The sequence below is a fragment of the Dysidea avara genome, chromosome 6 (assembly GCF_963678975.1).
Source record: "Dysidea avara chromosome 6, odDysAvar1.4, whole genome shotgun sequence".
NCBI lineage: Eukaryota > Metazoa > Porifera > Demospongiae > Dictyoceratida > Dysideidae > Dysidea > Dysidea avara.
Window position 1 is genome coordinate 15,549,821 of NC_089277.1, and position 12,290 is coordinate 15,562,110.

Consider the following 12,290-nt stretch of genomic DNA (forward strand, 5'->3'; position numbering starts at 1 on the left):
TTCTTTCTCCACCTTTTCAAATGCACTTATGTAACAACTTTAAACAGGCTGTAGGACCAGGTGTCCTACAGAACTTCAGCGCTTGTGCATGCTGTAAAGCCTTAATAAATAGCAATCACTGTCGTCATTTGTACTGTGAAAAATTATTGTATCAGTGACTTTTACAAATGCAATACATAAATCAGAAGTACAGCAGTGAAGTTTCACATACTAAAATATTTGTTTAACATGTACTATAGTGGTGTATGCGACATAATTTTATTATGAAATTTACTGGTTAGTGAATTGTCCAACTTCAACTGTAGTAAGACTGGATGATGTAGCTAATGCTATATCCCCTCCATTAGTATATCCTCCTATGACTATAATGGCATTATCATTGAGTGCTGCTATAGCAACTGAAGCTCTAGGAAACGACAAAGATCCTATGTTCTTCCATGACTTGCTAGAGTCATCATACATCATAATATCTGATGTTGTTGTTCTACCGCTGTACTCTGATCCACCTACTACCACCAGTGGTGATGAGCTGGGGACTAGGGCTGTACTCCAGTGAGTGGCACCAGTCACTATGACCCAGGGTTCTACTGAAAGTATAGAACTTTGTAAAGGTATAGGTTCTACACTGGGTTGTGACTTCACTGATCCTATGATTTTGATAACCGGTATCTTGTAGATTAGTCTGGCACGTCTAAAGCTAGAAGCTGTGCAATCCCCTATGAACAAATAATCATCAACAACAATGGGTGCAAAGATAGACATTGGCACTGGAAGAGTAATAGAAATCTTCTTCCAGCAAGAATTTTCTTTCCAGTTGAGAATTTCAATATCATCTTGTACTACTAGTGAATTGTCCAATCCACCTGCAACAATAACATGATCCAGGTGAGAAGCCACCCCTGGTCTGTCCCTAACTGAGAGAAGATTAGGATAATAAGATGTCCAAGTTTGACTAGTTTCATCAAAGGTGGAAACTTTATTGGTCACTATGTTAGTGTAAGATGGACGACCTCCAATAATAGCTAATCTGCCACCAATGATGTGTGGGATACCATAATAGTGACCTGGGGGAGGTAACCAACTCCAATAGTCAGCGTTGATATCATAGACAAATACTTGATCAAAGGCATCATCAACTGGAGTATGCCCACCAGCAACATAGATCTTCTTGTCTAGTACTGCGACAACTGCATCAAGCATCGGAGCAGGAAGATTGGCCAACTGAGTCCATTTTATGTGGTACCAGTTCTACATTAATATGTCAACAATTATTAATTTGGGTGTATATAACATATATATATATATATCAAGACATACAATAGTGTGTCATGCTGCCAAGTACAGCCAGTGTGAGACATGTTTGGAAACAAGAAAATGCCATTTTATATTAGGAGGTTTGTACTTTCTCACAAAAACATACTGACCAGAACCAGCCTCACAATACCTTCATGCCGCATTGACAGTATTGATCAAGTCCCAGTCTAACTTGAAACACTTACAACATGAAATTATAATTTTTCATACAGTGCATGGATTCTGCTGACTGATTGACTGACCAATTCCTTTAGACCAGCATAACCCAATAACAGCAGCTAAGGCTGTGGGCTTGATTTTTTTCTGTGTCAGACGTCACTTCAGCCAACAGTGGCAGTATATACAATAGGACTTACCTTTGTCCTTCTTTGTGGACCACCTGCCACTAATGCTGATCTCATAGTAGCTACTTATCTAGTCTTTGATGCATTGGTCTCTATTACTGTCTGTCTAGAGCTGATGGATAAACTGATATGGTGGTCAGAGAGTAATCTATTCTCATTGGTTAGTTTATTAATACCATGGGTGTCATACTGACAAGAATGTTGAGTTCAGTGTTGCTTGCAGGGTTCTGCAGTGTAGGGAGGCATCTCTCTATGTTGCTGAAGCTCACACCATGGACTGTCCTTACCTGAAGGGACTGTGCATGCATTATTTACAAGAAGTTTAGATGCTTCCTGATGAATCTTTAGAGTAGAAGGAACAAGGTCATATCATGTGAGAGCCCTGAAATTCCATTAGATTTCTTCAATTTCATCATTAGGTTCCAAGAACTAGTGTATCTTATCATTGATGCTAAAGCAGCCAGCTGAGTTGGATCCTTCAGCACAAGCTAGTACTAAGTTTGATTATGGGGATCAAAGAAAGAAAAAGTAGTAAACCAAGGAAGGTCGCCTACACCTGCAGATATACTAGTGGACATTTAATCTCTAATTCAATTGTGTCTGCATAGATTAAATATTCACTAGTATATCTGCAGGTGTAGGTGACCTCCTTGTTTTGCAAATTTTTTCTTTCTATGATCCATAATTGAACTTAACTTTACTTTGTACTTGCTTGTTTACCTTTATTATGACTGGTAAACCACATCAGTGCTGGGCATAATCATAATTAGGTTTGCATCTGAATGTACGCCCTAACCATCAATTACTGAAAAGTGGCCATTATGCTTTTTCAGGTATGTTCAGCCCATTACACAGCATTACAAATAAAGAACAGAACAAGAAGCAACCCTGCCAGTCGCTACAGAAAATACGGATCATTCCCATGATAGTTAGCCACAGGGAAGCCATTTTATACTATTGCAAACTGGACCCAGCATCACCCTCCAAGAGCTCCTAGCAGCCATCAAAATCTTTGTAAAGAAGGAAAATTGGACTTAGGATGATTTTCAGAATTGATTAAAACTCATAACTATAATTTTTATTTGCAATATAAAATTCTTGGAGACACCTCTTTAACACTGTTAGCATAAAACCAGAAAAGATTGAGACACTCTAACAGAGCATTCATCTACTCTAACAAAGCAGTTAGGCAACATGTTATGTAACTGCTCTAATAAATTAAGTATATAAATCTTTGAAGCTACAATCATTGCTTACCAGCAGTTGCCTCTATAGTTGCAGAAGAAAAAAAGATGCTAATAGCTGCATTTCAGCAATCACTCTAGGGAATATTAGGGAATAATTTTGGGAATAATAAGTGAAGAAAAAAGAGTTTCTGGAAAGAATAATATTCTGTGGGTTGCAACTTAAAATTCCAGAAGGAATCTGCATTTGGGAAGTAAAAGTATATGGTTAATAACTCCTTTAAATATTCTATAGCTAATCATCACAAGGTGTTGCATGATTCTCTGTACATCAACATTGTCATGTGAGGATCTGTATTAGTACAGACTAAGAATAAGTTCTACAAGTCCAACACGGATTTCTACATAACTTTGCCATTTCTCAGACTACTTGATAAATGTTGATGTTAAAATTCAAAAAGGGGTTGAACCTGCCAGGGAAAAGTCACAAAGCTTCCCTCCTGTGCATCATGCAGGCATAACTTACTATAAGATCACTCATAATTTGTGATGTGGTTTTTTTTTGTATCAATTTTCAAGTATATAGCAGCACACAAAATAAATACAATTGCTAGGCCACACAAGAGACATCCTTGCAATCTCAAGCAGCACTCCTTACCTTTAAGGTAACAGCTTTCTTCCTCAGTTCTTGTAACCTCTGATTGGTCGGTTCAACCTTACAACATAAAATGCATTGCCAATATAACAACACTCTACAGAAGAAAACATTCAGTTAACGTATAACAGCATAGTTATATATTCACTTAGCACTTCTCAAAGCTAGCATTGCTTATGGAGAGAACTAGGGTACCTCACATATGTACTTCTTATACTGCAGTTACCAACAAACCTAGCTTACACAACATTGAACACACTAAGACGGAGTATTTAAGATGTCAGTTAGACTGCTACATACTACCCTCAAGCCACAAATAACACCATTACCTGTAATCCACTATCACACCACTCTATGGCTTCAGTGTAATTGATCAGCTCAAGACAACCATTGGTTCCTGTACACATCAGAAGGAGTGAGGTTGGGTTAAATGCATAACTCACTAACTAGCTAGCTCACCTCTTACATATGCCTTGATGTGATCAGGTTTGAGCTCACGTGACTTTGTAGCATCCTGTACTGAAGAGCTGTAGTTTCCTAAAGTATAATTATACGATGAGCATGAGATACTGCAGTGTGTGTGTCAGTGTTTTTTAATACTATGTCGCTCAGCACCTCCATGAGATGACCCACAGGCAATGGTTTTTAGCCGACGATGATCACGAGGTTGAGTTACTGTGTGCCAAGCCCAGGATGCTGCCTGATGGTATCACTTGGTACACACCAACCTGGTGCCCCTGTGGAGGTTCTGCAAGCCTCCCAGTGGATACTGAAGTCTGCATCATAGGATAGGCACAGCTTGGTGGACATTGTCATAATGCCAGGGTGCATGCTGCTGCTGGAGTTCAATGGGTCCTCTGGGTTCCATGTGTCTGTGCCACGACCATTGCAGTAAACCAGGTGTGCACTGGTGGTGTGGCTGTCCACTCTTGCTACTGCCTGCCCCTTCCAATTAGGAAGGAAAGAGAGGTAGCGGAGAAGGAAGGTGTGTGTGTGTGTAGCAAATACCAATTGTCTATGTCTCACACAGTGGGTGAAGGTCCAGGTACTGTAGGACTTTCTGTGCACACACCTTCACATGTGAGACCAGGACAGTCCTCCTTCAGGTTACTAGTCCTGCCCCAGGAGGATTTTCCTGTGCTGACTCCTAGCACCTGAGTAGTGCACAGGTGTCCCAGTGCTGGTTCATTGGGTAGGCATGCAGCTAAAGGCTTTGCTTTGCTCTCTGTGTGTGTGCGTGCGTGCGTGCGTGCGTGCGTGCGTGCGTGCGTGCGTGCGTGCGTGCGTGCGTGCGTCCATGTGTGTGTGTGTGTGTGATGGAGTACACTACACTGGATGAGTAAGTGAACTTATCCGGTGTTAGTTGTAAGGGCAATGAAAGGCTAAACAGCCACTATAGATGAATCATCCTCAATACCAATAGCTAACTTTCAAGTTTGACGTCACGCCATCGTTTCTTGGGACCATCGAAAGGTTGTTTCTTTTGCAATACTGTCACTTACTGTGACATAATATCATTGCAGCCATTCATGGCTGCCACCTTTGATATCACGTCTTTTCATACTAGCCTCTTTTTGGAAAGTAGCATCCTTTTTCACAGCTTGGCTATCTTGGATTAGATATCATTTCTTTTTTGCATTTGTATATGATGGCTTCTGTCCATCTTTTTATTTTCCTACAGGTTAACAAAAGAACTCAATTTTAAGAGACAGTTGTACTAATTTTACTTCATATTAGTTGCTGAATATTGCATGCATATGACTGTTCTATAAACAGATCTTGAAACACGCTTGATACATGCACATATGTATATGGTTGGTTTTCACATTATAAATTATTGATATTTCCATTACATTACAATAGATATGTACCTCGATAGTTTACTTACACATGCAAGAAAATTCAACTAGTTTATATAAGCGGCTGCACGTGGTTTAGCTAGTAGACGTGACAACAAGTCATAGTGAGGTCAACTGCTCTATTACAGTATCTTGATTATGTGACTCTTATGTATATTTGGTAGAAATCTAATAAAGCGCACATTTTTTCTGAGCACTTCTCCATGGATAGATCTATGAAATTATATTCTGGTGTACACTAGAACTTCTGTTCATAAGGCAGAAATTAAGTGAGATAAGCAACTGACACCAGTAGCAGAGTGGTAAAGGGTTTAAGCTGCTAGGTGTGTGGTCCCTGGTTTGAACCCTGAACATTTTGGTTAACATTTTCTGTCACTTTATTTTTACTTCTCAGTGACTGTCCTATTAGAGTATCTCAATCACGCTTGTTTCACATGTTTTGTTTTTGCTTCATATATCCCTTTAGCTAATACTCTCAGGGATTTCAAATCACAAAAGGATTGCACTACAATGGTCAGTCTATCCGCATACTGAGTATAAACTTGTTTCTGTCAACCTGCAGGTGTGACAAAATAGCACTTGTAATTTTTAAAATCACTCCTAACTTTTTTGCTACTTTTACCAAATTGGAAGATAAATGCACTTAATATGCTCTTTTATTCCCTCCAAATTTGAAAAGAATCCAATAAAGCTTGTGCGAGTTATGGCAATTTTTGTAAGTGGTGGGAAAATGCAGATGAAGAAGACAGCTGGAGTGATTTAGCTCAAATTTGATATGGAAGATATCCCACCCTGAGGGATGTCGCACAGAAAAAAATGGGTTATTTCTGTTCGACTGTTACTGAGGTACAATTGTGTGAAAATTATGTTTCCTTGGTTCCAGTAAAATATACACTTGTCTGTCGTGCTCAGACGCACAGATAAGTGAAGTTGCACATTTGAGGAGGCATAACACCTGTGCAGCAAATCATCTTTCACAATGAAGTACTTTTAATTACTGCTAGTCCCACTGAAAATTGGATTTGACCCAACATCATTGCTACTGTAGGAACAAGGAACAGTTCAGGATAGGACCCTGCTATCAGTACACTTGGCTTTGGTCAAGAGGTATGTGTGTGCGAGAGTGTGTATGTGTGTCTGTCCATGTGTAGTAGTACTAAGTAGTATTAGGGTCATGCAATATTTTGGGCTGCTAGCAAGAATAGTCATATGTTGAATTCCAAAGTTTATTGCTAGTTAATTCATTAAATACTGTATAATTACCCAAATAAAACTGTGCAGTAGCTCTATTGCAGTACAACACAGCATTCATGTTGACATCACTTGATTTCTGTTTAATTCCCTCTGAGTATTCTTCTACTGCTTCATGATATTTCTTCTTCATAAACAAATCATTTCCCTTCTCCTTGTGTACCTTGGTTCTTCCTAAATGACAGAATTTGTGAATTATCAAAGTAAAATACCTTGTAGAATATACGTCAGTAGCTATAAGTCCTTATAGGATCTTGCCCACAATGACTTTTTCCTAAGTCCATTTTACCATACGTACATTTTATGTACTGCGGTATGCTAAAAGGCACCCTTCAGGCTGAGGCTCAATATCTTGCAGTGAAAAACCAAGCCTTTAGCCTTAAGGCATCAGTTACTACAGGAGAACTTCCACTATAGAGGCTTTCAGAAGAATCTGAAAGTGCGTATATTTAGTTACGGAAAGCCATTACATTTGAAATTATGTCATGTAATAGCCATGATGTTCTACAGAACCTAGGTCACTATGGACGTATAAAACATGGGACATTGCATTAGCACCTCGAAAACCACCAGTGAGAATTGGCTACTGAACGAATATGTTGTTAATCGCTATAAAAAATGCCCATATTGTCTGTGGAGTATTGTGACTATAGCTGCATAACTGGCTGGTGGGGTGAACTTCACATTTGGCCAAAAACTTGTTGGCAACTAAAGCAGTCATTGACTTATCTTCAAAATATAGCACTGGATAATCTTTGTTTACTATACTGACAAACATCCATCCTTCACTGTTTTTTAAAAAGTCTCTAACAACCATTGCTGAAGTAAAATTACAAAAATTCAGAAGTCTGAAGTGCATCTATTGTTTTCACACGATTTCTGATATTTCTCGCAGATTGTTGCGGCTACTACATGACGTAAGGTCAGATGTAATGGTGTCTCGTAAATATACGTGTTTTCGGATTCTTCTGAAAACCTCTATAGTCGGTTCATGTTCACCTGAACCCATGCCAAAAACAGCCCTTTCAATGAGATGAACACATGTTCGCTCTCAATGGTTTTGTACTGGAACAAACATGTTTTCATGTTGTAATCATGTTTGCGCGCCTGAAGCATCCATACTAAATACATGGGATATTTTTAGCCTCATAACTTGTTTGCATCAATGATAAACAGTTCCAGTATTTAAAGGGCTTCACAGTGCTACTATAATGTTTGGGCAGCTGGCCCATTAACTAGACAGACTATAAATAGGAAGCATTTCAGTCAGGTCACACTGAAGGCACTTTTGGGCTTGAATAAACCTAACAAGGTACCATAAAGTTTTTCTGGTTTCTACTTTAACTTCCATGATCCTTACTGTATAGTACTACTGTACTGTATGATAAATAGTCTTTGTCAGTGAAATGAATTGGCAAAATTGACAAAAAAATTGTACACATTTTCATCTTTCTCCCAGCAATTACAGCTTTTCTTCAAAATTTTTGTCATTGCAAATATTCAGTGATTCATCAACAAACTGTGCTATATGGTAGTACATATGTACCTTCAGGAGTTCCTTCCTCAAGCTTAATCTGTTGGAAAGCAGCAGCAGGATTCCCAATGGGGTCAATCTCTAGTGGCTTATTCATACTCTGTTTTATATCCTACAACACAACACAGCAGAACATGGACAAATTATACAGTACTAGCTGCTCTAATGCAGTTGTCATTTGTAGGTTAATTTTTTGTGCTTAACAATAGGTTGTATTTTCCTTTAGCTATGTACATAAGCAATAGTCTCATAGTACAGTGGAGCCTCAGTTATCTGAGCTCCTTGGGACCAGGGACGGTCCATAAGTCTATATCTCTGAAACTGTGTATAAGTAATCTTAAAATAGAACATTTTTTTAAAATTTAGTATTATCAACTACTCTAATAGAGCAGTAATTTCCGTAGTTTGCTTAACTGAGAATCCGGATAAGTGGGGTCCAGATAACTGAGGTTCCACTGTACTATAACTGTACGACCTAAATTATCACATGGATGATCTTTTCACTTTAGCCACATCCATTGAGATCCCAATCACTGCAGTGTCTAGGCAGAGAGGACATTATTTTGCTTTTTAGAAAAGTTCTGTTTTAAAGCTGGCTTAAATAAACGTAATGCCTGGTCTTAAATGAAGGTCAGGGTGCTACTCAAATACAAATCCTTGTACAACAGTTTAAATTGAAGAGCAAGGTTTACTACTACAAACTTGTGGTCCTGTGGTTTCTTAAAATGTGTCAGCAACAACTACTACACAGAGCAACAGGATATTTATATTAATACTCAGGCTTCTACACAAATGTTAACATAGTACTTTTGGGAATTTCATCAAGTGCAAGTACGAGTACCCCTTCAAGTATAGTCTATTAAATACAAATATTCATTCATGCAAGGATGTGTCTCATACCAAAATGTTGTAGTGTGTACCGAGCTTGTGTCTGTTTGGTTGTGTAGAATTATAAGCGTAGACGATGCATTTTGAAGTTTTCCGATAGGAATTTCCCAACTATACAGGGTATACCGTAAAAGTGGAAATATTGCAATTGCTGACTCGAAAGTTGTACTAAAGTATCATTTTAGTTAGTCACACATGTTCCACATATATAGAAACATGTACAATCAGTTGATTCCTACTGTACGTATATCATTGGCATATATAGCTACCACTGATGAAACTGATTCACAGCTGCTTTGGAAAAAAAGAGTAGGTACTGAGCTTGAATTAAGCATTATTGTAAAAGATACTGCTATGGCCCACACTATTTTATGCCCTTGTATGTGCAAACTGATCCTAATGGTGATAGAAACACCCATTTGCAAAACAATGAGAGATAATGGAATTGTGAAAGCTGTTTCTTGTCCCCCATATACTCCTGACTGCCATGAACAGTTCCACATTAATAAATCTTTTACCCATATACATGTAGCTGCTAAGGTTGTTGAGTTATTAAAATTATGTAGCTATCTATGAATGTGTATGTACTGAATTTTGGAAAATCACCCTTATGGGCACATTGTTGATTCAGAGAAAAATGTATTTAATGATTTAAAGTATTTGTTACTTGGCAGCTACACATATGGATTTTTCACCAAAGATGGTGCAATTCACAACCTTTAAAAGCACTTGGTGGCTAAGGTAATCCTTGTAGACTTTCCCGCCATTTTAGATAGGTTTTTTCACCAGTGTTGCTGTATCACGAAAAAGGGGTGGCAGGGTGGGGGGTGGCAGGGTGGGGGGTGGCAGGGTGGGGGGTGGCAGGGTGGGGGTGGCAGGGTGGGTAAGAGATAAACTACAAAATGGACAAAGATGGTAATTGAAGGAACCAGATCACAAAACAGCCTGTCAGAGGCAGGAAATAGACTTAAATCACACAAAACAGACATACATCACACATTCAGCTCCCTGCTCGTCTGTCCAGTGTATGAACCCCCCAAAGCACTTCCCTGTCATTCACAGACAGTTATACAGGCCACCAGAAAACAGTCTACCAAAAACATACCCGGCAAGTTGAAGGTAAGTTTGATATGGAAATTGTTAGCCTGATAGTGCAGCAACTTCATGCTGGTGTTATCTCATTTTTGGCTCTTTGCACCCATAATAATGGTTGATTTTGCTAAATCAGGTCACATATTATGATAAGATAGTTAATTTTCTGAAATCAGGTCACATAAGTATAGAAACTAGTATTTAGCAAGGGAAATTTAAACTGACCACATGAATTAGCACAACATCAACAATATAGAAATTCGTTTAATATTCTCCGCAATTATCCGTGCAACTAGAATCTTGGACTAACTGGCATGTACTTGGGATATCTATGTGCTGCAGTAACTAAATCGCATCAATCAAATCATTTAATCATATAATATAATTTATTGGATTACAGACAAAGTACAAAAACAAACAATATAAAATGATTAGATATCTGATTCTGAGGGCCAGGCCAATCTGCCTTACTTATAAATACAATATTACATATATGTACTAAAACTATTAAAATGAGTAAGACAACAGTAATAGTGAAATGCTGAAACTTACCATTACAAGGAGAACTACGAAGTGTTTGAATGATGCAGTATACATCGTAGCAAAGATAGAGCTGAGACTTTTATTGCATTACTCTGACACAACCATTGTACATGTGCAAAACCAGTTAGATCATTATGTTCACAAAATCTATTCATTTCAAAAGAGCTCAAATGTGCAAAAAACAATTATATATTTTAGCGTCAGAGTTCTAGCTATATTATTTTATGGAGGTTTTTAAATTTAATTCCATAACTAAATAAAATTGTTGCTAAGCTTATGTCAACACCTGCTTCCTAACTTTGGAGACAGAAGCCGTGTATAGAATGCCCAAGGCTATCTGTGGGATGCTAATTAACTTGCTGATAAAATTAGACACCTATTACTGCACACAAATATGAATATTGCCATTACGATGGTAAGGTATAAGTAGAGTGTAACTTTTGTTGGTTGTTGTGAAATATGATCAATCAATTGTGCCCTAATACTTATTAATATAATTATGTGTTTATGTAGAGTGTGCGTAAAGTAATGTACTTCAACTATAGAGAGATACAGGTGTACAAAAATAATATGTAGTAGTGTCAAAACTGTAAGGGCGTTACTCTGAAACTGCTACAAGCCAGCCTGAGATCATGCAGAGATTACCGCATGGAGGAAGCGGCACCATGCAAGGCACCTTGAAGTGGAAAGCCTGACTAGTGACAGCAATAGTGACTGCACGTATAGTGTATATTCATTGTAATTGCTGTATGGTTTTACTGAATGCTCTATACACAGTAAAGCAACAATAATTTTTTTTTTAAAAACTGATGCCGAACATACATATAATGTATGGAAGAATACCAGTCATTAAATTAACCACATTTTGTACCACAGGCAGTTTCAATATGCAATTATTCAATTGTGAATGGTTATGCCTCTGGTTGAGCTGGAAAATTTATATGAGTCAATGTTTGTCATCAGTTGCCTGTAGTATCCTTTTCTTAATCGCGTAGATAATATACCCACCATCTATGCTACAACCATTTTAATCGAGATTTTCGCATCTAGCTCAGTAGTGTTGTAAAGCAATACATTATAAACCAAAAATAAAATGCATTAATAGTCTAAATGACTTACTGTTTCCAACTTTGATTGTTTCGCCTCGCTCGTTGCTTCAGGTTTTCAGTGTGTTTAAATGATGCAATCTCTTCAAAGCAGCAAGCAGCAAGGAGGGTGTGACCACATCATGCACGTGATGCTTGATAGCAGCTGTCTCAGTCTTAACTTGGCATAATATTTCTGAGGTGGTAATCGTCCCCAGCATGGGCACCGGCGCATCGGCAACTGCCGTCTGTCCATGGCCATTATAGTCTGCGTAGTTGTTTCGTGCGAGGTCAGTTCCGTGTTTGCATTCAGTGTTGTGAAGTAGTAGCTAGCTGTTGAGTTTCTCGCTTCAGCTGCATCGTTCACTTGGGGTGCGTCGGGACGGGGACAGGGACCAAGAGGGGTAAAACCGGGACCTCGTTCACTTTATTATTATTGTTAATTAACAAAGCCCACCAGGGGCAACACGCTAATGAGCATTACAATCACATATGATATTGCCGGATTTTTAAATTTTTTAAATTTATTACTGTGTAGGAC

The 12,290-nt window shown here is 38.4% G+C and overlaps 1 protein-coding gene across 1 annotated transcript; it reads right to left on the bottom strand.

Moving 5' to 3' along the window:
• Positions 1 to 131: 131 nt before the first annotated feature.
• On the bottom strand, positions 132 to 11,947 carry LOC136258963 (uncharacterized). The gene is made up of 7 exons (XM_066052356.1): positions 11,784 to 11,947; positions 8,154 to 8,253; positions 6,620 to 6,781; positions 3,957 to 4,034; positions 3,827 to 3,894; positions 3,501 to 3,557; positions 132 to 1,248 (listed from the first exon to the last, which is right to left on the bottom strand). Exons 2-7 carry the CDS (start codon positions 8,236 to 8,238, stop codon positions 271 to 273), a joined length of 1,428 nt encoding a protein of 475 aa, XP_065908428.1. The 5' UTR covers positions 8,239 to 8,253; positions 11,784 to 11,947; the 3' UTR covers positions 132 to 270.
• Between the last annotated feature and the right edge of the window lie 343 nt (positions 11,948 to 12,290).